Genomic DNA, 20995 nt, shown 5'->3' on the forward strand with positions numbered 1-20995 from the left:
GTTTGTTTGCCTGAAGCACCATACCTGGTTGTTTATGAGTGCTGACGATATGCAGGGTGGTCAGTTTACGAGGGAAACAACTCTGTTCATGAACATTGTTTTCTGTTGACCTGCATGATGAGTGTGTGGGCTTTTTCTCTCTTTGGTATGTGTGTGGGGGGAGCGGGGCTGCATGCACATGCTACTAGACCAGTTTTATGATAGTGAGTTTGTGTGGTGGCCAGCTTGTTAGCATGGCAAGACTAGAGGGTCATGGGAGCAATTGGCCGTCAGTTTGCTTGTGCAGTGTGCCAGGAGCAGGACACAGAAATAATGTAGAACAAACAACTGAGTGTGTGTGAACACACACACACACACACACACACACACACACACACACACACACACACACACACACACACACACACACACACACACACACACACACACACACACAGATTAAGGGAGAGATCAGAGTAACTTCTGTTAGCTTTATCAGACAAAGCTTTCATTGGACATCTGGGCCTCATTTGCTGCTCCTCACTGAGAAGCCACATAGTACCAGATATTTCAACAAGATACTGACTAATTATGGAATATCACAGAGACTAAAAAAACAATATGTATAATTTAAGGCTGTGTATGCATAATAAGCTGGTTTTAATTGAAATTGTACTGTAATGGCATGCAGTAATCCCTATACATACCACATGGGAGCTGGAGCCAAACAGGCTTTATTACAGGGACGCATTGAATCTACAACATGTCGAACCAAGGTTTGTCTGTTCAAGTGGAAAGATACCCAAATGCCATATTCAGTTTACCTTTCACTCTTTGTGATTTACATAAAATTACACAGAAGAAAATGGTTAACGCACGTGTTAGAAAATGATTTAAGTAATTTAAATAGTTTCAGTCATTATTACTACACATTACATCTTGCCTTAGGATTGAGACACTGGCTGCGCTTTAAAGAAAAACGAACTCTTCACGCAGTGTAGAAGAGTTTTATGGAACTTTCTCTGTTTCATGCTATTTCATACTTTACATTCCAGAGGCAAATAGTGTGCATACATATTTTACAGTTAGAGTTACCGGTACGTTTCAGATTTTGACATTAATGTAATGATGCAGAATATAAATGAAGCTGCAAGCAGCGTCGAGTGGGCAGTCCCACCTACGTGTACAGTTCTATTGCAGCCTCAGTATCTTTCATGCACACCATTTGAAAAAAAAAGGACTAAAATGTCACTTCCTTTGTCCCCTAGGTAGCACAAGACAGCATTCAGCAATCATGCATTATGAAGCTTGAAATCAAGTGCTGCCTCACACTAATAGCCCTATGACATTGACTGAATATTTACATACATAAGTTTTGAGGGGAAACCTTGAACTGCCAGTGCCATGGCTTGTTATGAAAACTAAAGATTGGAAAAACTAAAAATCGACTATGGCTAAGTCTAAGTATGTCTTTCACCATCAGTAACTTATAAGAGGTTTGCATGCAGCAGCAGCTGTGCCATAAATGTAATAGGTTGTGATATATCACACAGTAACACACAAAGAGTGGATGGATCACAAGCCTACACTACTAATGCTCTGCTGATACTAGCAATGAGTTTATCATTTTTATCTTCTTGAATCATTTGTGATTTTTTATTTTATGTTCAGCTTTTTTCTACTACATCTTCGTGGCTTTATGAGCCATGATATTTAACCATCAATAGTTAAAAGTCAGTTCTAAGCAAATCATATATCTTGTTATTTTCTTTATTAAATATATTCTTATTTTAAGATAAACATATAACGTGTGTACAACAACATACGCACTATTAGCAAAGGTCTCTTAAATAAGTGTTGAAAACATCCGTCTTCACACTCTTAACCTGGTTTGCCTGTAAGCCTGCCCTGTGTGGTTGTGAGAAATCATACTTTTTCTGTTTGTGTGCTGTCTCATATTTCGTAATTATACCAGTAAATGAGGTTTATATCACCCCGCTCATTGCACACATCCTGCCTAAATGTGTCACGTGATGTGCCTTGATGAAACTAAGAGCCAGTGCCCACCTTTTTCTATACTTATCAGTGCCCACACAAGCACAGCTGCGCCCATGCTGCCTATGAGTATAATGGGTAAATAGTGATAAAACATTTCCCAGCGTAGTATTTAAAAACAAGCTTTTCAAAAATCTGTGCTCTTAGACTTTATATGTTAGCTCATAAAATCTATTTCAACATTTCTTGGGGCAATGTTGAAATTACCCACGTCTTTATTTGAGTGTGTTTGTTTTATATGTGTGAAAATTGTGTCGTTTGTGAGTTTATTGGGCTTTTGGTTGCCATGCTTGTTTATCACTGTATTCTTTCAACCAAATCTGAGGAAAACAAAACACAAGTCCTGTGTATACCCGAGAAATGTATTGAGGTCTGTGTGCACACTGATGTACTTTTCAATACTTTTACTTCCCTATTATTCTCTGTTTTATGGATTGTTTCTTCCCAAGATATACTCCAGCACGTATCCAACATTGCGGTTCCCTGCAAAGGTCGAATACACCATTTGGCGCTGCTCCTCAAACCCTGAAGTCTAAATTGTGCCTTTGGATTACCATATATCAAAATACAATCCCTCAGCACCCACCGCATAAGGTCTTGATCACAGAAGAGTGCCTCTTTTATCTGTAGCTCTCACACTTTTGGCCATGTCTCTGGTCCGCTGGTGAGCCTGGCCTGTACTTAGTGTGCCTTTTTACCAAACTGAGGGATTTTTCATGCAGCCCTTAGCCGCAACCGACATTAATAACAGAGGGGGACACTTTAATATGTTTGCCTATGTGTGTCGGCCATATCGTCACCACTCCTCTCCTGCTTCAATCCGTCCATCTTTCTGCTGCTCTCCCTTCCAGCATTCACTGGCAATTTGCCTGGTGCTCACCACCCAGCCTGAAAACCTTGTGTATATGTGTGTGGTAGTGTTCAAAAAGCCCTTCTATATGAAATACATTGCGTCTTGAGGGAGTCAAATACCTGACTGTATGACTGTAAGATAAGCAGAAGGGCACTACATAAGATCTTCTGTTGATGTGTTTTGACTTGTTCAGCTATATGTAGTTGTGAAATTCCTGCTGGTCTTGACTGGAAAGCAAGAATGCCCTAGTTATGAAGCCATCCAGGCTCCAATTTATATTTGACAAGTGCAGTGACTAGTCAGTAGTTGTTTGTCTATTCGTTGATCATTGTGGTTTGAGATTTTCAGATCTCCAAAAAAGGTAATTGTATTGTTTTAAAAGTTTACCTAGTAAGCAGGACTTTGCTGTGTTGTTCATTTACAATCCAGTGGTGACCATAGTTGGACCGCCATTGCATTTCCCAGCTCTCCTCTCTCCTGACACTACCCCTTAGCCTCACAACCTCCCCACCCCTTCCCCTTCCCCCTCTCCCGTCACCCCCCTACGCTCTGATCCCCTGCTGCTTCAAAATATGATCTCACACCAGACCTTGCCCTGAACTCCCCCCTGCTAAATCTGAAGGACATGGTACAGCCCGCTGACTGTACAGAGTTTTTGACAGACCAGTTGTGAGGACCCATCTGTATGTTAAGACAATCAACAAATCAATGAATGAATCAATCGATCAGTCCATTGATTTCAGTCAATCATAATCATTCGATTCTTATAATCAGCATTTAAAAACGATAAGTTCATTTATATATTAAATTTTTTTATTAAGTAGGGTCAAAGTAAGAAAAGCAGCCATGTTTGATTAAAACCTCGTCTCTGTTCTGCCATTTTGTTGATCCCCTTTTTGCCAGGACTCTCATCGCCTAGTTCTCTTAAGAAGCCGGGGAAATTCGATTTCAGCGCCCTGTCCTCCCAGACGAGGTCCCCCCGCATGGCGTTCACCCACCACCCACTGCCAATGCTGGCGGGAGTGAGACCAGGTGAGACCAACCCAGCTCCCAATTCCCCCTGATCGCCCCCACCTCTTCCTCCCTCCAACCCTCACCATCTCCTCCTTCCCACCCGTCCCCTCCTCTTGGGAGCAGAAGCGGGAGCATTGTCTTTGGGAGATGAGAGTGGCTGGGAATTAACATCAGGCGGGAACCTCTACCTGTTTTGAACTTGTTGGGTACAGGTCAGGCTGGTGATCGAGCTTGTTGGTAGCCTGGGTGTGCTGACTTTTTAGGGTCTGTCTGGTGGATGGTTGGTGCTCTTCCAACTTTTGATATCACACTGTAAATCACTTTAATCTTCTTCTAGTAGAAGGACTGGGCTTGGGGCTGCTGCTACCTATTATGTCACATTTCTTCTTGAAAACATGCTTATTTTCACATTTCCATCTTATGTAAATAATAATCTTTTAAGATATTTAGTCATGTACTCACGGCTCAGTTGTCGTGTTTTGAATTCCTTAAACTTGACAAAATTTGCAGAGATTTGGTACTATCTAAAAATACTCTCGTGGACAGAAACAAAACAAGTTACTGTTCAGAAGAAACCTCAAATGTAAAAAGACAGATTAGCATTGTTTAATTTGGAATTGTATAGATCATTTTAATTTCAGTAGAATATCCAGGAGGAAATGTTTTTTGTTTTCCATATCAATACAAAAATGTATAGCTGTACACCTCCTATTTTAAGGGTCTTCAATTTTACGTTGAACGTTACATCAAATCAACATGAATGAAATAACCCTTATCCTAACAATATAAATGATCTAATTGTGGAATTTCCACTTTGGCTTAATACTTAAACATTTTAGCATAAAGCCTTCAGGTTTAAAAAAAGATGGACCTGGCAGAAGAGAGACGAGGTTTGATGCCCTTTACTTGCATGTTCAACTCTACATCACTGGTGGCCCTTAATCCCTGCTTCTTTTTTTAGACTGGATTGTTAACAGGACAGAAGGCAATTGCCTGAAACACCACGGCTCAGGGCTCACTGTCTTTGCATACGGTTTGAAGTTGTTTCAATGATTGCGGTTTTGTATGAGAGTATAAATGGAGCACTACTAAAGGACACATTACCTGATGGGATCAAGGCATCAAGACATGAGACCTTATCTTCATTAGGGTCTTTGTATCAAAATCTTGTTTGGGTATGATTTTGATATCAGATTTGTGTGGTGAGCATTCCTGTATGTGACACAATAGGAAAAGACTAATGTCCAAATCACCACAGAATGAAGGAGCATGACCCCAATGATGTTTTGCCTAATGACCCTTCAGCAGGCAGAACACTCAGGCCAAGTATTTATTCATCTCACTGTTCTCCATCCTCTTATTGACTTGCTCTTCCTGACCATTTAAGATCTCCAAATGGATCTCTATTGGTGTCTTTATTCATACTGGCTAGGGCTCCACCAGGCTAAAACAAGTAGCTCATGATAACATCAGATTTCTAACATAGCCAAAGGGGTTCAAACAATGAATCTACTGTTTCTTAATTTTATCACCATGGCACAGATGGAAGAGGTCTACATTTTTTGAATAGTGCAAGTCAGTAAATTTGCTCAGAGCAGGAGCTCGCTTGACATCATTATCCATGTGATTTAGTAGTCTGTAGCTCAGCTACATCAAAGGAGTTTTAAGCCACAGAGCAGATGTGAAGCAATGAGGTTGACCACCGTGTCATTAAACCCTCCTGTGTAGTTGTTGACAGATCGTATGTTTTTTTAGATATAGCCACAGAAAATCAAATCTCCACTCACACACACATAGATGCGTATTCATGTTCACCCTAAAATGAGTGCATGTATACCTTATCCCAGAAGTTGCTATTTATACAGTTGTGATTTGTTTAATTTTTACACATTTTTTTACAAGACACAACCTGAAGCTCTTCCAATGCTGGCGGGAAAGTTTCAGTTAAAACTATCCCCTCAAACCAAGTTAGCACTTACACCGGAACACTATATGTTCCATGGAATATGTGAGGTGCTTAATCAAGTTTGGTAAGCATTGAATAGCTACATGTCTGACATATTAAGTTGAAGTCATACATGCTTTAAAGGTTTTGCTCAAAGTTTTGGCTTTGTGACAAGAAATGTTTAACTAAAAGTTTTAGTGGTTGAAAAAGTTGGCTCGATATAATGGCTAAATGTCTTATAGGTTAGATTAAAGTACTAAGTCCAAAGTAATGGATAATTTAACTGAAAATGCAAGCTAAGACTCTTTGGATGTATATGTAAAGAATATGGGTTCAGATTCCAAGCATTACAAATTAACACATTTGGGACTTGTGTGGTGTTCATGAAGGGGTACTTTAGTTCATCTGACAGGTCTTTGGGGATACAACAGACAAAAAAGGTTGGGAACCACTGCTCTAAAGAGAGAGGGTAGGGGTGTAGGGATTCCCCTGATCCTGCACATCCCCAGCCCACCCCTAATACCCCCATAGTGTTTGGCCTTCACCCATTATTTAATGGGATTAGAAGAGGGCTAATAGAAGCAGGGAAACAGCTCTACTGGGGAGCAGGCAGCCTGGCAGGGGAGCAAGGTGTTGCTGGGCTCAGAGGCATAGGGCTCTGTCTGGGGGGTAGTGCAGCGCAGTTTGGCACTCTCATGAAGAACACTCACACACACAATGTATAAGATGCAGCACCACAGAGTGTTGGCAACCCAACATGGGCAGCTGGGGGCCCTGGATGAGATGAGATGGGGTGGGTGTCAGACTGGCACAGCTAAGAGGAGAACAGGCCCCTAATACAATCAAGGAGATTTAGTAATGGATATAGGTCTGACAGAGAGGGCTTTGTGTTTGGTGTTAGTGTTCAACCGACTGCTCCCGTCTTATACTTCACATATATTGAGCTCTGTTGGGAGCAGAAGAAGGAATGCCTTGCCTATAAGCTCATTAGCAGCTGAATGCTGATATAGTTTGCATCCCCAACCATGATGGGCACAAACACACACACGCACACACACACACACACACACACACACACACACACACAAACATACATACATATATATATATATAATCAGATATGACTCCCCAAAGCATAAAAAAAAAAACATGAGCTCAGACTTAAAGTGTGAACATACTGATGAGTTCTGTCAGAAAAATGAAATGAATCACATTTCTTTACTGTCCATCAATGCCAAATTGCATTTGTGCCAATGGTTCACACCCTCAAAACAGCACACAGACATTCAGTCATTAAGACGGACTAATTTAAGACCGTGCTCAATGATCTCTCTGTGTTTTTGTCTTTTCGCAAGCTTTTTCTATCTATGAATTTCAAGATTTAGTATTTGTTTACTTGTGTGTTCAAGTCTGAATGTTGTTTACTTTGTTATATCGTCTCTGTGATTGTGCACACATGAAAGTAATGTGTGTGTAATTATCTTCCCTAAAGCTGTAAAGATTTACTGGAGTGATGATAAAACATTATGAGCTATGCTCTTAATGGTTATTAACTCAAAATCAGCCTGTCTCGGGAATACAACTTAACTGTGATGTACTGTATTTTAAAACCCGATTGAAACATCATGGGTTCCAGTCATAATGTGTTTTTCTTCTAATCATTTGTTTATCACTGTATGCATCTCACCCAACTGTAAGGCTGTGTTGGAACTAAATGGTTTTATGTGTTCCTCTCGCTTTTCTTCTATGCATCTGTCTCCACTTGACTTTCTCTACAAATGTCTCTGTTGGCAGGGAGTCCCCGTGCTTCAGCTTCGGCCCTGCACTTCCCGTCTCCTTCCATCATCCAGCAGTCTAGCCCCTACTTCACCCACCCAACCATCCGCTACCACCACCACCCTGGACAGGATCCCCTGAAGGAATTTGTGCAGTTTGTCTGTGCTGATGGCTCAGGGCAGTCCGCTGGACAGGTAAGGCCTACTGCCGGATAGGAAAGACACTTTTAGCTTTTATGAATATATAATGTGTCACACTCAGCACTTAGTTTGCATTAGTATTGAAGGACTTTTTCAAGGAAAAAAAAAACGTTTTTTAAAGTAACAGTGTATGAATCTTAAATGCTTAGCATTTTACCACTGAATGAACAAACAACAGAAATATATTTCTGTAAAGATGTTTCTATGAATGCAAAATTAAGGCCACAATTATAATAATTAGAATTTTGCCAACTGAATTTTAGCAACTTCAAAACGAGTTTTGCAAATACAACTGGAATTATTTTTTCTTTTTTTTATAACTGCTCCCTGATTTTAAAAAAAGAAAGGAATCCATATGTAAACAGGACCTAATTAAACGAGTAATATATTTTTCATGCACTGTAGATATCCAAATTCCTAAATTAAGTGTTTAGTTGTACAAAATTTTAGCTACCATGGCTTGTTAATGCATTTGTACTTATTTTGTATTCAGAAAAACCAACAGCAACACTGGCTTATATCTGAAATTGCATTGCTTAAGAATCTGCAGTCCTTTAGTTCTATAAATTTCATGACATCTAGGGGCCATAGTAGTCCAGATGTTTATCCTGTGGTGTTGTATGACTACTTACAGATTAGTGAGATGCACAGAAATACACCCCACAGCAATACACACAAAGTGGACACACTGAATGTTTGTTTATCCAGTCGGTGTACAAATCTTTGTATTGTCTTGTCAATGTCATTTTACTGTTTGCTGTTTCAGACCCTGACTATCCCACTTCTTTCCTTTTTTATTTATTTATGTAACTGTTTTTGCTCCACCCAACCCCTCAGAAGTTAAAACCATCAGCACAGCACTGAATCAGTCACAGCACACTTCAGTCAAGCATACCAGTCATATGTTGTGTCATCGTGTTTCTGTTTTCATCTTTAGCTGTTCTGATTTTAGTTGGAGTTTGGTTGTTTGGTGCTGGTATCGTTGGTGTTGGTGGTGTTGTGCTTGTGTAGACAAGTATTTTCCCATGGTTTTGATTTCTTGCCATCTTCAGGACAAACCTAGTCAATAATTTGCTCACTCCCCTGCGTTACATCTCCTCCACCCACCAAGGACCACCCTATGGAACCTTTCACCTCAAACTCCAGCTCCCACTCCTATCAAACCCTGTGGTGATTATTATTTTTCACACATCCATTAAAGATCCAGTCCACATACATCATTCCTTTGGTTGTTGTTTCCCACTACCTCTCCCTCCTTCCACTATTGCCACCCCCTTCCTTCCGTCATGGAAATTCCTTTGGACCTTGCCTCCCAAGATGCGTCCTCTTTTCATTCGGTGTCTGCGGATTGTCGCCCTCCTGACCCTGTTTGTGTTGTCTGCAGCCAAACGGGAGCGGCCAGAGCAAAATGCCAGGCTCCTTCTTGCTGCCTCCACCTCCCCCAGTGGCCCGCCCAGTGCCCCTCCCTATGCCCGACTCTAAACCCAACAGCACGCCCCCTGACGGCGGACTCTCCTCGCCCGCATCTCCGTGTAAGTGACCCCGTGGAGACCGAAAAATAAATATGAAATTCCCAAACCTCACCAGTGAACAGACCCCAACCATTGATCTTCCTCCAACTTGGTGCAATCATTGCTCCTGTGTATTCAACATCTCACCTCCTTTAACCCTTTGGATTGCTGTGGGGGGCAGCACAGGCTTTACTCTGAAGCTCAGCAGATTCAAGACCAAAAGAGGTCTAGTGGGATGTATCTTCATAATGGTTTTCTGTGGTGTCCCTTAGCATTCTGTATCAGGCCCAATCAGATTGACTGGCACTTTCTGTTGAGCACATTCTGAGTTGATTGGTGTGACGCAGTTTCACTCTGTATTTTGAAATCCTCCTTTATGCCCATGCATATTGATTCTGATTTGAGCCCTTTAATACATTTTTTATATTTTTTGATACCATTATTTTCTTCCCAAAATCGAATAAAACAAGGGAAATTGTGTTTTACTTGATAATATCTGAAAACAGTGCAATACAGTAAAGGTATCATAATTATTGTATGTCAACACCTGTATAAGTTTAACCCTGTATGGGTGTGATGTGATTGCGATCTGTATTACCGGTTGCCGGAGTCCGGTTGAACCTCTCAAATAGCTCATTTTATTATCCTATTTGCCAGATATTTATAACTGAAATAGAAATTACATAAATGTCTCTGCCTCACTTGTTTCCAACAATCTTAAGTGAGACACTGATGAGTGTTTTCATCACTTTTTGATTTGAATTGCTGAAAGGCTGCTGGATATGACATTATATTCTCTGCTCGCACAGCATTAAAATCAGTTATTCTATGACACTCTGAAAAGTAGTTGCTACTGGCAACCATTCTACATCAAAGGCTACTGTTTTTGTAGCCGTGAAGAACTTGTGGTGAAACAAATAGATTGATGGGGGCTCATGAATTATGGTATTGAAACTGTGCATGGAATGGCCTGCCTGGTGCTGAACTGGTATCAGATTAACTTTAGCGGAAAAAAAAGACTGATACTGGTTTTGCTTGTGGGGATTTTAGATCCTCAGTGGGATTTCTGGTTTGTTTGTGAGATGTTTGTTTGGTAGAAAAGATAGAGTTTCAAGCATAAAGAGGTGATGTCAGTCTAACTGCAGGCCTTCTCTCACAATACATTAGACTTCTTTGCCTTTGGCAGGAGGGGCACTGGATGGAGCACTTTGATTTTATTGTCTGTAGCTTTCCTTCAAATGTAGTGTTTGCGTTCTACCCCAGTCAGCGTCTCAAAGTCTTTTTATGTCTTATGTTTGTGATTCCAAGGTTAGAAACACATGGATGTTTACTGTTTATGTCCATACACATAAATTTCCAGATACACTTCCTTTCTGTCTCTCTCCTTTGTGTCCTTCCTCCCTTTTCCTGCACACATACAAACTCAAAATGCACAAGTCTGCTCACTGCATCCTGAATCCCTCAGCGAAATTGAAATGCTTGAGTCCATAGGGTACCTTAAACTGCCCTTAATTTGTCAGAGACTTTGATGCCAGTGGGTTTTAAAAGTCCCTGACTGATCCTCAGTGTCAGGATTTAAGTGTGCTCAATCATTTCCAACTGAGTTTATAAACAAGATTTAATCACACAGGGAGGTCTAAATTTGCATTCCAGATTCTGAGGCTTCTCTGTGGAGTTCAGATGACCTCATTGAGATATAGCAGCATTATCTGAAGTACTTAGTATTTATTTTTTGTTTTCATTAACAACAGCTATCCAAATTGTATCCTGCTTTAACAGGTAAAAGGAAATGCTGAGTTTTTCTTTGTCTTGGTGAGGTTTCAGTCCACTTAACATAGCATACCATACATACTGCAAGCAGGGGGAAACAGTGTCAATATGACACAAAATCATCCTGCAAGTATCCTCTACAGCGCATAAATAAAGATGTTTCAAGTAGTCTGTTTAATTTGTACACAGAACAAGTTGAATAAGTTTTATGGTGGATATTAATAAGACTTTGTTTACCATGAGTGACATTATAGTCTTAATATTTCACGATGTCATGTTCCACGTTATAGTTATCTTTAAAGTCCAGTGACTCATTTCACTTTGGAAGGAGCCAGGCTAGCTATTTCCCTCCTAATGTAGTCTATTTGGTAAGCTAAGCTAACAGCCCCCTAACAGTAGCTTCTAATTTACCAAATATAAATGACAATGGTATTCACATTTTAGATTTTTGAAAGGTAAGGCAGTGAATAGTCATCTTTCATTGAATGAAACAATTGCTTTCACTTTTCTACAGGATATTGAAGAGGCCAGATGTCTTTGTGTGTACTGACATCTTTTCTCTTTCTTCTTTTTCTCTAGCATACTCCACGCCAGGCGCAACAGCTCCCAACAGGTTTGTCGGCATCGGATCACGGGACAACAACTTTCTGAACATCCCGCAGCAGACACAGGTAGGAGTCTTGGATACGATGCACTGATAGTTTGTCTTGGTGTAAGGGGAGAAAACTTTTCTGTTTTAAATGTGATAACATGTCAAACTCAGGAAACTTATTAACAGCATGGATGCATGCCAAAATATTTCTTATTCCCTTACTCCCCGAAACCTGCTGCTGGGTTTCCTCTGCTCTCTCACCAGCCCTCAGCTCAGAATCAATGTGTGCATTTGTACATCTGTATTTTACAGTGCCTGTGTGGTTTACCATATGCGCTCAACTGTTTATTTGACTCGTATGGGGCCTACCATTCAGGCAGCAGGCATTCTCCCAACTATTTTTTTTTTTTTTTTTACTGCATCGCCTCACAACCTCTCCTTTTCCTTCTCTTGCCTAAATACCTTTTTCTCTGTAACGGGTTTCTCTTCAAGCTTTCTCAACACTCATTTTCTTCGTCTTTGCTTTGTACTTTCTCTCTTTTTAACCGTCGCCGTTCCCTTCCCATCAACCCTCTGTGCTGTTTGTATGCCTCCTCCTCCATTACCACTGCACTTTTCTCATTAGTGTCCAACCACACCCACCTGGAGCCAGCCCCACTCTGCTCCTAAACATATGGAAACCATCTGAAAACTTCTTGGCTGATCCCCTCCCTTGTTTCTGTGCCCTCTGTTCTCTTCCTTTTCCCTTTCCATTTCTGCCATCCCTAATCCTTTCTGCCCTTCTGCTCGTTTTATACCACTCTTTCCTCTATCTCACTTCCTAACTAATTATTATTGCTATGCTCACTAACATATGCCACCATCAGGTGTTAATGTCAATCTTCTTCAAACTTCATTTTTGTTTATAGCAACTTAAAAATCGGATTACTTTTTCATTCTGTTTTGTTGTACCCAACTTTAAACACAATCTAAGGATAATTATAGGGACACCCAACACGCATGCCTTTTTGAACAGTTTCTTTTAAATCCGTCACCAACATAGAGCCGTTACTGGCTCAACTCCTCTGGTTTCAGGCTCTCCATTATATTCTGAGCCTGGCTTCACCGATTCGCTTCTATTCAGCCACAAAGGCATTATAGTGATGGCAGGCACTGATTCTAAATTGGTATGCCATGCCATCAGTGTAACTACTTTTCAAATGTTGTTGAGGTCAAGATGCTGTCCTAACTTAAAAAAATATTTTAAACAAAATGCATCTGTATTGCCCTGAAGTCAGAAAAAGTGTAATGACCCCAAAAAATTATAACTTTGTGGTAGAAAGTATTTCAGTGGCAGTGTCATAGTGTTGTTTTAAATATGGATAATGGATGATAAAAACCTAACTGTGTATGTGCTTGTAAGAACACAGATTTAATAATGATTTCTTTATGGCAAAGTCTTTATTTACAAGGACACTCTTGAGTTGACATGAATAATATGACCTTCCCCAAACGGCTGGTCCAAATTTCATTCAGTGCTGCGGCATAAAGACTTCCCCTGACAAAATCAATGAAAGTTTCACATCCCACTTCAACGTTTTAAAAATCAAAGTGTTTAAATTTCACAGACAGTGGTATGAAGATACTTTTGGCCATCGTAGGGTGTCCTAATGTGCTTTTCTTTAACAACTGATTGATATCTAATACCAAGTGAGACACAATGTCTGAATTGTGGGTTCACTTTTAAAAGCAACAATAAAACACAGCATTAATAGTTTGCATGTGTTTCTCAGAGAATGACACAGAAAGATTAATGATCCACTATATAATGATAGATTACCAGACAAAGAGCCTGTCAGAAATATGAATGGGTTGACAACAGGACACGCTGCAAACAGTAGGTGCTGTGTGCCCTCTAGTGGCAAATGTTAGAAACTGCAACCAGGGGAAGAGGGGAAACAAGATACCAAGTGGGCAGGAGAAGAAGGGAGATGGAGGGAAAGGAGCGACAGAGAATCAGCTCTTATTGAAGTCACAGCCCAGCCGTCTCGTTACCCCCAGCAACCAGACATGATGTCATAGCCAGTTGATCTTGAATTTGAGAAGAGGTTGCTTGAGGGGGGAACAGGAAAGAAAAGAGGGTGGTCCTGTCTGCTGCCAAGGATTTAGTGGGAGTGTTCACGGTAGATAGATGGATTGTGTGTGTGTGTGTGTGTGTGTGTGTGTGTGTGTGTGTGTGTGTGTGTGTGTGTGTGTGTGTGTGTGTGTGTGTGTGTGTGTGTGTGTGTGTGTGTGTGTGTGTGTGTGTGTGTGTGTGTTAGAGCACACACAGAAAGGGAGAAAAAGAGAGAAGTAGAGTAACTAATAAGGCAGAAGTCACAATGCCCAAGGCCTGCTGGGACAGTGCCCAGGGGAGTAGGGTAGCTGAGAAGAGCAGGAGGCAGAAGGGGGTATTCATGCGACCTGTTAGAGTCAAACAAAACAAAAGCGTCTTCCCTGGAGGCTCAAAGTAGTTTCCAAGGCTTGACTTGCAGAATGTTGGCGCACAAGTTCACAGTGCCAGATCCTGCAGGCCAAGCAGGGCAGCCAACAACAGCGACAGTGACCCATTTCTGCTCCCTGCTCATGCTGAGCCAGAGAACCCAACCTAAAGATTGCGCAAGTGACAAGAAGCACCAGACTACTACCCCCCTGCTGCTGCTTGGCCATTCTGAGCCCTTCACTGCTCGGCCAATTCAAAGAAGTACGGTAGTTAAATGCAAAAATGGACAGAATTGATGGTAATAGCTGGGCTGGTGGCCCAGACCACTGTCGTCACTCACTGTATTTAAGAACTCTGATGGCTAAAAGCCAATGTGGTGTACAGATCTATTTGTTTTGCAACTGTCATGGTGATTTTTGATATATTTCCTTTTTAGTTGCATAAAATGTTTGGTCAAGTCTGAAATCTCTCAGCAACTGTGTGTTAAACAAACAGTGAAAGTTAGGTCTAGTTGTGCAGGACTATTGCAAACACATTGTACAGTGTTTTTCTTATTTTTCCTCCACTTATGCATATTTTACATGTTCTACACTAACCTGATCTCATTCTTTACCCCATCTTTCCCCTTTCTTCTTTTTCAGTCTTGGTTCCTCTGACAAGACCTGTGTACAAACCAGCAACTAGAATTCTTTCTTTACAATCCGAAATAGAAAACAGAGAAACAGCCCGGGGATAATAATTGTCCTCAAACAAACCCACTGACCAGCCCTGACAGAACGTCTCACCTGATACAAAATATAACCAAGCAACGCAGGAAATTTCAGCAGCATAATGCTTATAGAAGAACTCTGGACTCATTTACCCAGTCAGAGGGAGGACCCGTTTGGAGCAAAGGAGGATAGATGGAAAGATGAATGGATGGACAAGAGAATGCCAGGATAAAGAAGGAATGAGGGGACAAATGGCAGCGAGCAGGCATCTCACCTGAAACCAGCAGAACACAGCAGTAACACAGGAGGAACTTCAAGAAGTGAAAGTGGTCAACCTCTCCTACTTTGTGACGACATGTTGTGTAAACGAATGGCTGAGAAAATCAACTGTCCGACCAAAAACAAACAAACAGATTTAACGTTTCAGCTCCAAAGCTTCACCGATAATGAATCCACGGCCTGAGCAAAGCAAAGGCACAATTTGGTTTCCAATGAAAGCTGCAGTCCACGCTCCTGTGATGTTTGTCATCACCAAAACAAAATCTAATTAACCATTGTTTATGTCCCTCTTTATGACTCCATGAAGTCCCCTTACCCTACTACTAACTACAGAGAGACCATGCCAAAACTTGTGTTGTTAAAAGGTTGCACTAGACGCTGAATCAATTAACACTAATCTAAACGATGTGCACTATTTACCTACAAGGCATGGGAGGTAAACCACACTTGTCTATTGAGAGTTTTAAAGAGGAAACACAGAAGTACAAGAAGCCTTTGTGTGTACTCGATCCCCATACTTCAGTTTGACAAATCATTGGCCTCCACTTATTCACACTCACTCACACACACACACACACACACACCCCTCGCACGACACACACAAAGAAAGATCATGCAATCTGTGCCATGACCACATCATGTACAGCGTGTTTAAGTGGTAACACACAGTTACCTTGTCAGACCTTCTAGATTGTAGTAGTCATAGGTGGTGGTGTTGTGTCATTTTTACATGGAAACAGTAAGCCCAGTGAACTCTTGCTACCTATTTAATTAGATATCCCAATATCACACAAACGTACACACTGAAAACCACAGTGTGAGTACATCATTACTGACAGTTTTCACGACTATAGACAGCAGCTACCAGTTCCCCCTTTTCCCTTGTGTAATTAAGCTGAATGATTTTGTTATCTCTTGTGTATTCTCTTATTTGAATTTATTCCTTTTTGGATTTGTACTATTTTGTAATTGTTTTGTATTTGAATGACAGCACCTTAAAGAGAAACACAGCGGGAGTTGGGAAGTTGAAGCGGCGTAAACAGGGTGGTTGGCTGACCTTTGTCCAGTAGTACATGCAAAAACCTTTTTGTAAAAGTAAGTCATTTGGGGAAATATGTTGTGTTTGTTGAGGGCTGGATGAGAAGATTTGTACCAATCCTATGTCTGCACGTTAAGTGGGAAGCTACCACCAGGTCGGCCGAGTTTAGCATAGGGACAGCTAGCCGGGGTCTGTACAAAGGTAATGAAATCAGCAAACTAGCACCTCTAAAGCCAATGTGCTTGCCATGCAACTTCTGCTTTAAACTTGCCTTTTTTTTAAATGTGTGAGGAAGATGCTGAAGATGGTGTGAACACAGCCTTAGACCTGCTGGTTTGCAGGTTTTATTGATCTGTGCACAGTATTTTTGCTAGGCTGAGCTAACTGTTCTGCCTGGGATAGCTTTGTATTTCACGCACATCCATGAGAGGGATATAAATTTTCTTCTGTAGTTCTCAGTGAATCAATGATAATATGTATTTCCTAGAGTGTCAAATTGGTTGATTTATTTGTTGCCAGTGCCAGACAATGAAGGGTTTGACAATCACAGAAAGCTTTTTTTCTGAGCACTTACCTGACAATGAAGCTAGCCAAATCTGCTATACCGCCGCGATACGACTGGTGACTGGTGGTGGTGAGTTACGAGTGAAAGAGGATTAGCATTGAGGACAGAAGGTTGCTGAAGATACGACCCAGCGTTCAAGAGAGAGTAGCTCTTCTTTCTGTCTCCTTAAAGTTTACCCTGTTGTTTACACTCCCAGACGGGCCGCTGCTCCAAGAGCAGAGGGAGCCACACTGTGGAGCAAAATGAATATGTGACATATCTGGTTGTTTTTTGAGAGGAAGAGAGGGCCTTTAAGGCCAGCAGTAGGAGGATCACCCATGTGCCCTGTTTTGTCTTTGTGCACAGGATTGAGTAAAGATCAGTTGCTATGGTAAACCCACCCCTAAACACACATTCACACACACCAGCACTCCCCTCTCATGAGTCAATGAGCCCTTAATGATCAAAACTGCACTAAAACAATCATGCCAGCCAACCTTGTGAGTCTCTTTCACTTAAAAGTAGATGGACCACCACGTAGTGTTTCAAATCAGTGGAGGTGTCGTTGGAATGGAAACACATTTCTAGGAGAGCACAGATCGCCACTTATTAAACACAGACTTTTGAAAACATGTCCCCTGTGCCCCCAAATCAAAGGGAAGTCTTAAAAATAGACAATCTGAGGAGGCCTTTAAGCTTTTAATCATTTTTAGATCATTCTCTTGTACATCTTCTGACTGATTCAGTTATCTCCTGTCAAAATTTAGAACCACTCACCCAACCTCACAAAATAACTGGACTGCCCGGCCACGTTCTTCACTGCAGGGAAACACAACATAGTTGGCCAACCGACTGGCGACCATCTCATCAGCTTTGTAGAGAGAACTAGCTCTACTAGGAAAGACGTTAACGATGGCTAAGGTGATTTCTTTTCTAATCTATGGAAGTGCCTACGTATTCCCATTATGCAATTTGTCAAACATGAATTCAGGTTCTTTTTTCTCACATATAAGCTATAGTGAATGGTGAAAAATTTATGTCAGGAGAGGAAAAAGTGGTGACAGCTCACTAGATAATCGCAAGCATCTTTATATATAATACACATATATATTTATAGATATATACTTTTTTTTGCAAGATAAGCTCTGTGGCAGTCTAGTTATTTTTTGAAGCATGGCGTACATCGCACAGCCATAGGATGCATCTCAAAAACAGCTGATTAGAGCTCAAGTACCAGCCTCTGAACCCACACTTGCAGACAAAAAAGAAAAATCCACATCAAACAAAACAATAAAAACAAACACAGTGATTAAAATGTAGTTTGAGGTTTTTAAAGACAGCTTAGGTTTTGTTGTTTTCTTTTTGTTTTGATGGGAAGTATTGTTCTTGAAACTAAATGATGTATGTTGATTGAGCCATGTGCAATGCCTTGGTAGAGGAATTGTGTTTGTTTGTTAGCGATTGTTGGAGGGTGTCATGAGAAAAGAGGGAAACCCCTCTGTTTGTTTTTTTTTTTTGTTTCAAGTCCACATGCTCTGGGACTCTAAATGCGAGCACGGCGAGTAAAAATAATCCCAGTCTTTGTACGTAAGTTTGGGGAAATTGTTTAGTTTTTTTCCTTTTGTGACTTTTTTTAAGAAAGAAAAAAATATTCATTTCTAATTATTTTGTTTTCAGAATGTGGGAGGGCTGAAGGAACAATTTTACAACTCAAAAATATATATCGTTATGAAAAACTGGTGCTTTCATAAAGAATAAAGTACATTCAATCTCTATTATACATAAATAATAATAAACAAAACTAAGTGTTATCATAAAATGCAAATTTTAGGAAACATGCATTATTCTATTTCTCTTTTTGTATTTAGTGGGGGGGGGGGGGGTTCATTGTATGAAAAGGTTGTAGTGACAAAAGGCATTTTTCCCCACCCAACCTTTACACCATAGCAGAAGAACAGTCGTCAACAAATCTGGTAGCTTGCAAATGTTCTTAATCCAGACTGTATCATCTTGTATCCAACACAAATGACCCTGATGTGGGACAAAGACAAGATCTTCCCCAGTTTGGGAGATGCACAAGTATGGATACCTGATTCAAAGAAAACAAAACCGACTGATTGAAATGTCCGTCGTGAGATCAGATTTCGGTGCAAGTCGGCAAGAGGAAATAAGTGGCCTCTTTCTGCTCAGCTGGTCTGCTGTCATCATTTCAAGTGAACCCAACTCCCCCCTCCCACCCCACCCCTGAATTCCCACCTCCCACTGTAAATGACTATAAATATTTGTTTGGTGATGTAGTGTTATAGACTCAGAGCATCTTAAAGGTTGTCCCTAAAAAGTGCCTTTTGTTCACAGATTCCATCTTGTAATCCTGAGTGCCCATCTCAAAAGAAAAAAGTCCCCTCCTTCTTACTTCTATATCTTTCTCTTCCTCTTCTCTGAGCTTTTTAAAGCAGTATAAATAGTACTAAAGGAAATTGGTGTGATTTAGTTCCTCTTTTTATTGTTGAATAATTCAGAAAAGCAAAAAAAAAAAAGATATTTTCTGTCTTGCTTATCTTTCCTCTGTATCTTGTCTTCTGTCTATCTTGGACACTGGAGTAGTCAGTAGCCGCGTAACCCTCCCCCTACCCCCCCCTCCTTTCTCCCTCTCTCTTAACGGCGGGGTTTTAAAAAAAGAAAAAAAAAGAATACGCTAAGATTTTTTTGTCTGAGCAGAATGCAGTTAGCTCACATGTTATTCTTGTCTGTACGCTTCACATTGTATTACCATACCCATCTTCTTCAGCTTCTCCATTCAGCAGCTAATGTAAGTGAACAAGTTGCACCACAGGGCTCTGGGCTGTGCTGAGGACAGGGGGCCAGCTCACTCAGAAATGAGTTTTCTCCTGAGAGTGGACAGAAAAATCTGATGGAGGGAGAATTGCACTCACGAGAAATGTTGGGATTAGGACTCTGGCGAGGGGAGATGACCAGTAGGACTGCTAGTGTAGGCATGTTCTTATGTAATCATTGTTTTTATCTATTTATTTTTTATAATTGAATTTGGATTTGCTTTTTAATTCTTTTTTTTATTTTGGTCATTGTTACTGCGTATCTTAGGCAGCAAAAAAATGCTGCATTGAGACAGTCAATTCTGCACCTTTCTAGTGGTTGAACGCGACCTGCTATATAAAAAAAACTGAAAATGACTCAAGCACCTTATAAGCGGACTGGTTCCCCACTTTGAGGACTGAAGGGCTCAGATTTAGCACAAACATAAAGAGATGTCACACATGAAATCATCGTTATTTAAATAAACACTGTTTGAAAAAGACACTTTGACCATTGTGATGTCGTTCTACAAGATGTTCCAAAACCAACAAGTATAGATTTTTGGCCTGAGAAAAATATTTGTGTACAATTTTAGTTTCTTCCAGCCAGCAGCAGTATTATCGATCAAACCTTGACAAGTGAAAGCAGCACAGATTAGCAGCCATAGCAGAGACGAACGGGTTGCAGGGAGCAGAGTGTGTGTGTGTCTGTGTGTGCGGCCCTGCACCGTTCAAAGAGCCCAGTCCGGTGGCAAAACCGTCCGCCTTTTTATTTTTTTTCTTTAGTTTCTTTTTTAACATATTTGGTAGGAAGCTGGGCCGTGTGTAGTGACATGTAGACTGAGCCCCCTGGCCAGCTTGTCCCCTCGCCTCAGTCCTCTTAACTCCTCCTGCCATGAGTTCTCTTCCTCCTCCTCCTCCTCTTCTTCCTCCCTCGGAGCAGTGTCCCATCCTCTGACAACCCCCATCCCCCCCCCCTTCTCCCCAGAGCCCATGGTGAAATGCATGTGTTAATTACAGTTTCTTTTCCATAATAATAATAAAAAACAGTTTGAAACGAGCAACCCCTTTACTTGTTTGAATAAAAGGATGTTCTTGACTGTATCATGCCTCTTTACTGTGATTATTACTGTGTCATTACAGCAGCTGTCAATCAAACAGGTTTGTGGTCAAGGTTGGGACAGGTAATCATGTTTAAAATAGCAACACCACAACGTGAAAGTCCCCAAAGTAAAATACACACGAGTTAGACCTTTTCATTTGCATTAAAAAGCCCCTGATACTTTAACATGAGATGTGTCGTAATGTTTAAGCAGCATTTCATTGCTGCAGCTGGTTGAACAGACTAGGACAGTGTTTGTATACCTGGACAGGTTGCTTATTATTATTTTTTATAAATGAGGGGACTTGTAGTAGGAAAAAGGATATGAAGACCAAACCAGTTTGTCTCCACA

The 20995-nt window shown here is 40.8% G+C and overlaps 1 protein-coding gene across 18 annotated transcripts in view; it reads left to right on the forward strand.

The window, feature by feature from the left end:
• nfixb (nuclear factor I/Xb) overlaps positions 1-20645 on the forward strand; it is a 126289-nt gene extending 105644 nt beyond the window's left edge. For 12 of the 18 annotated variants that reach the window (XM_061065945.1, XM_061065947.1, XM_061065956.1 and 9 more), the window contains 5 exons: positions 3791-3919; positions 7641-7816; positions 9207-9354; positions 11683-11774; positions 14798-20645. In XM_061065945.1, coding sequence (XP_060921928.1) covers positions 3791-3919; positions 7641-7816; positions 9207-9354; positions 11683-11774; positions 14798-14812 — 560 coding nt within the window. In that variant the 3' untranslated portion in view covers positions 14813-20645. The remainder of the gene's footprint in view (positions 1-3790; positions 3920-7640; positions 7817-9206; positions 9355-11682; positions 11775-14797) is intronic. The other 6 variants (XM_061065961.1, XM_061065957.1, XM_061065959.1 and 3 more) reach the window with 3 other exon arrangements.
• The last annotated feature ends 350 nt before the right edge of the window (positions 20646-20995 follow it).

This window comes from Labrus mixtus, chromosome 20 (genome assembly GCF_963584025.1).
Source record: "Labrus mixtus chromosome 20, fLabMix1.1, whole genome shotgun sequence".
NCBI classification, from domain to species: domain Eukaryota; kingdom Metazoa; phylum Chordata; class Actinopteri; order Labriformes; family Labridae; genus Labrus; species Labrus mixtus.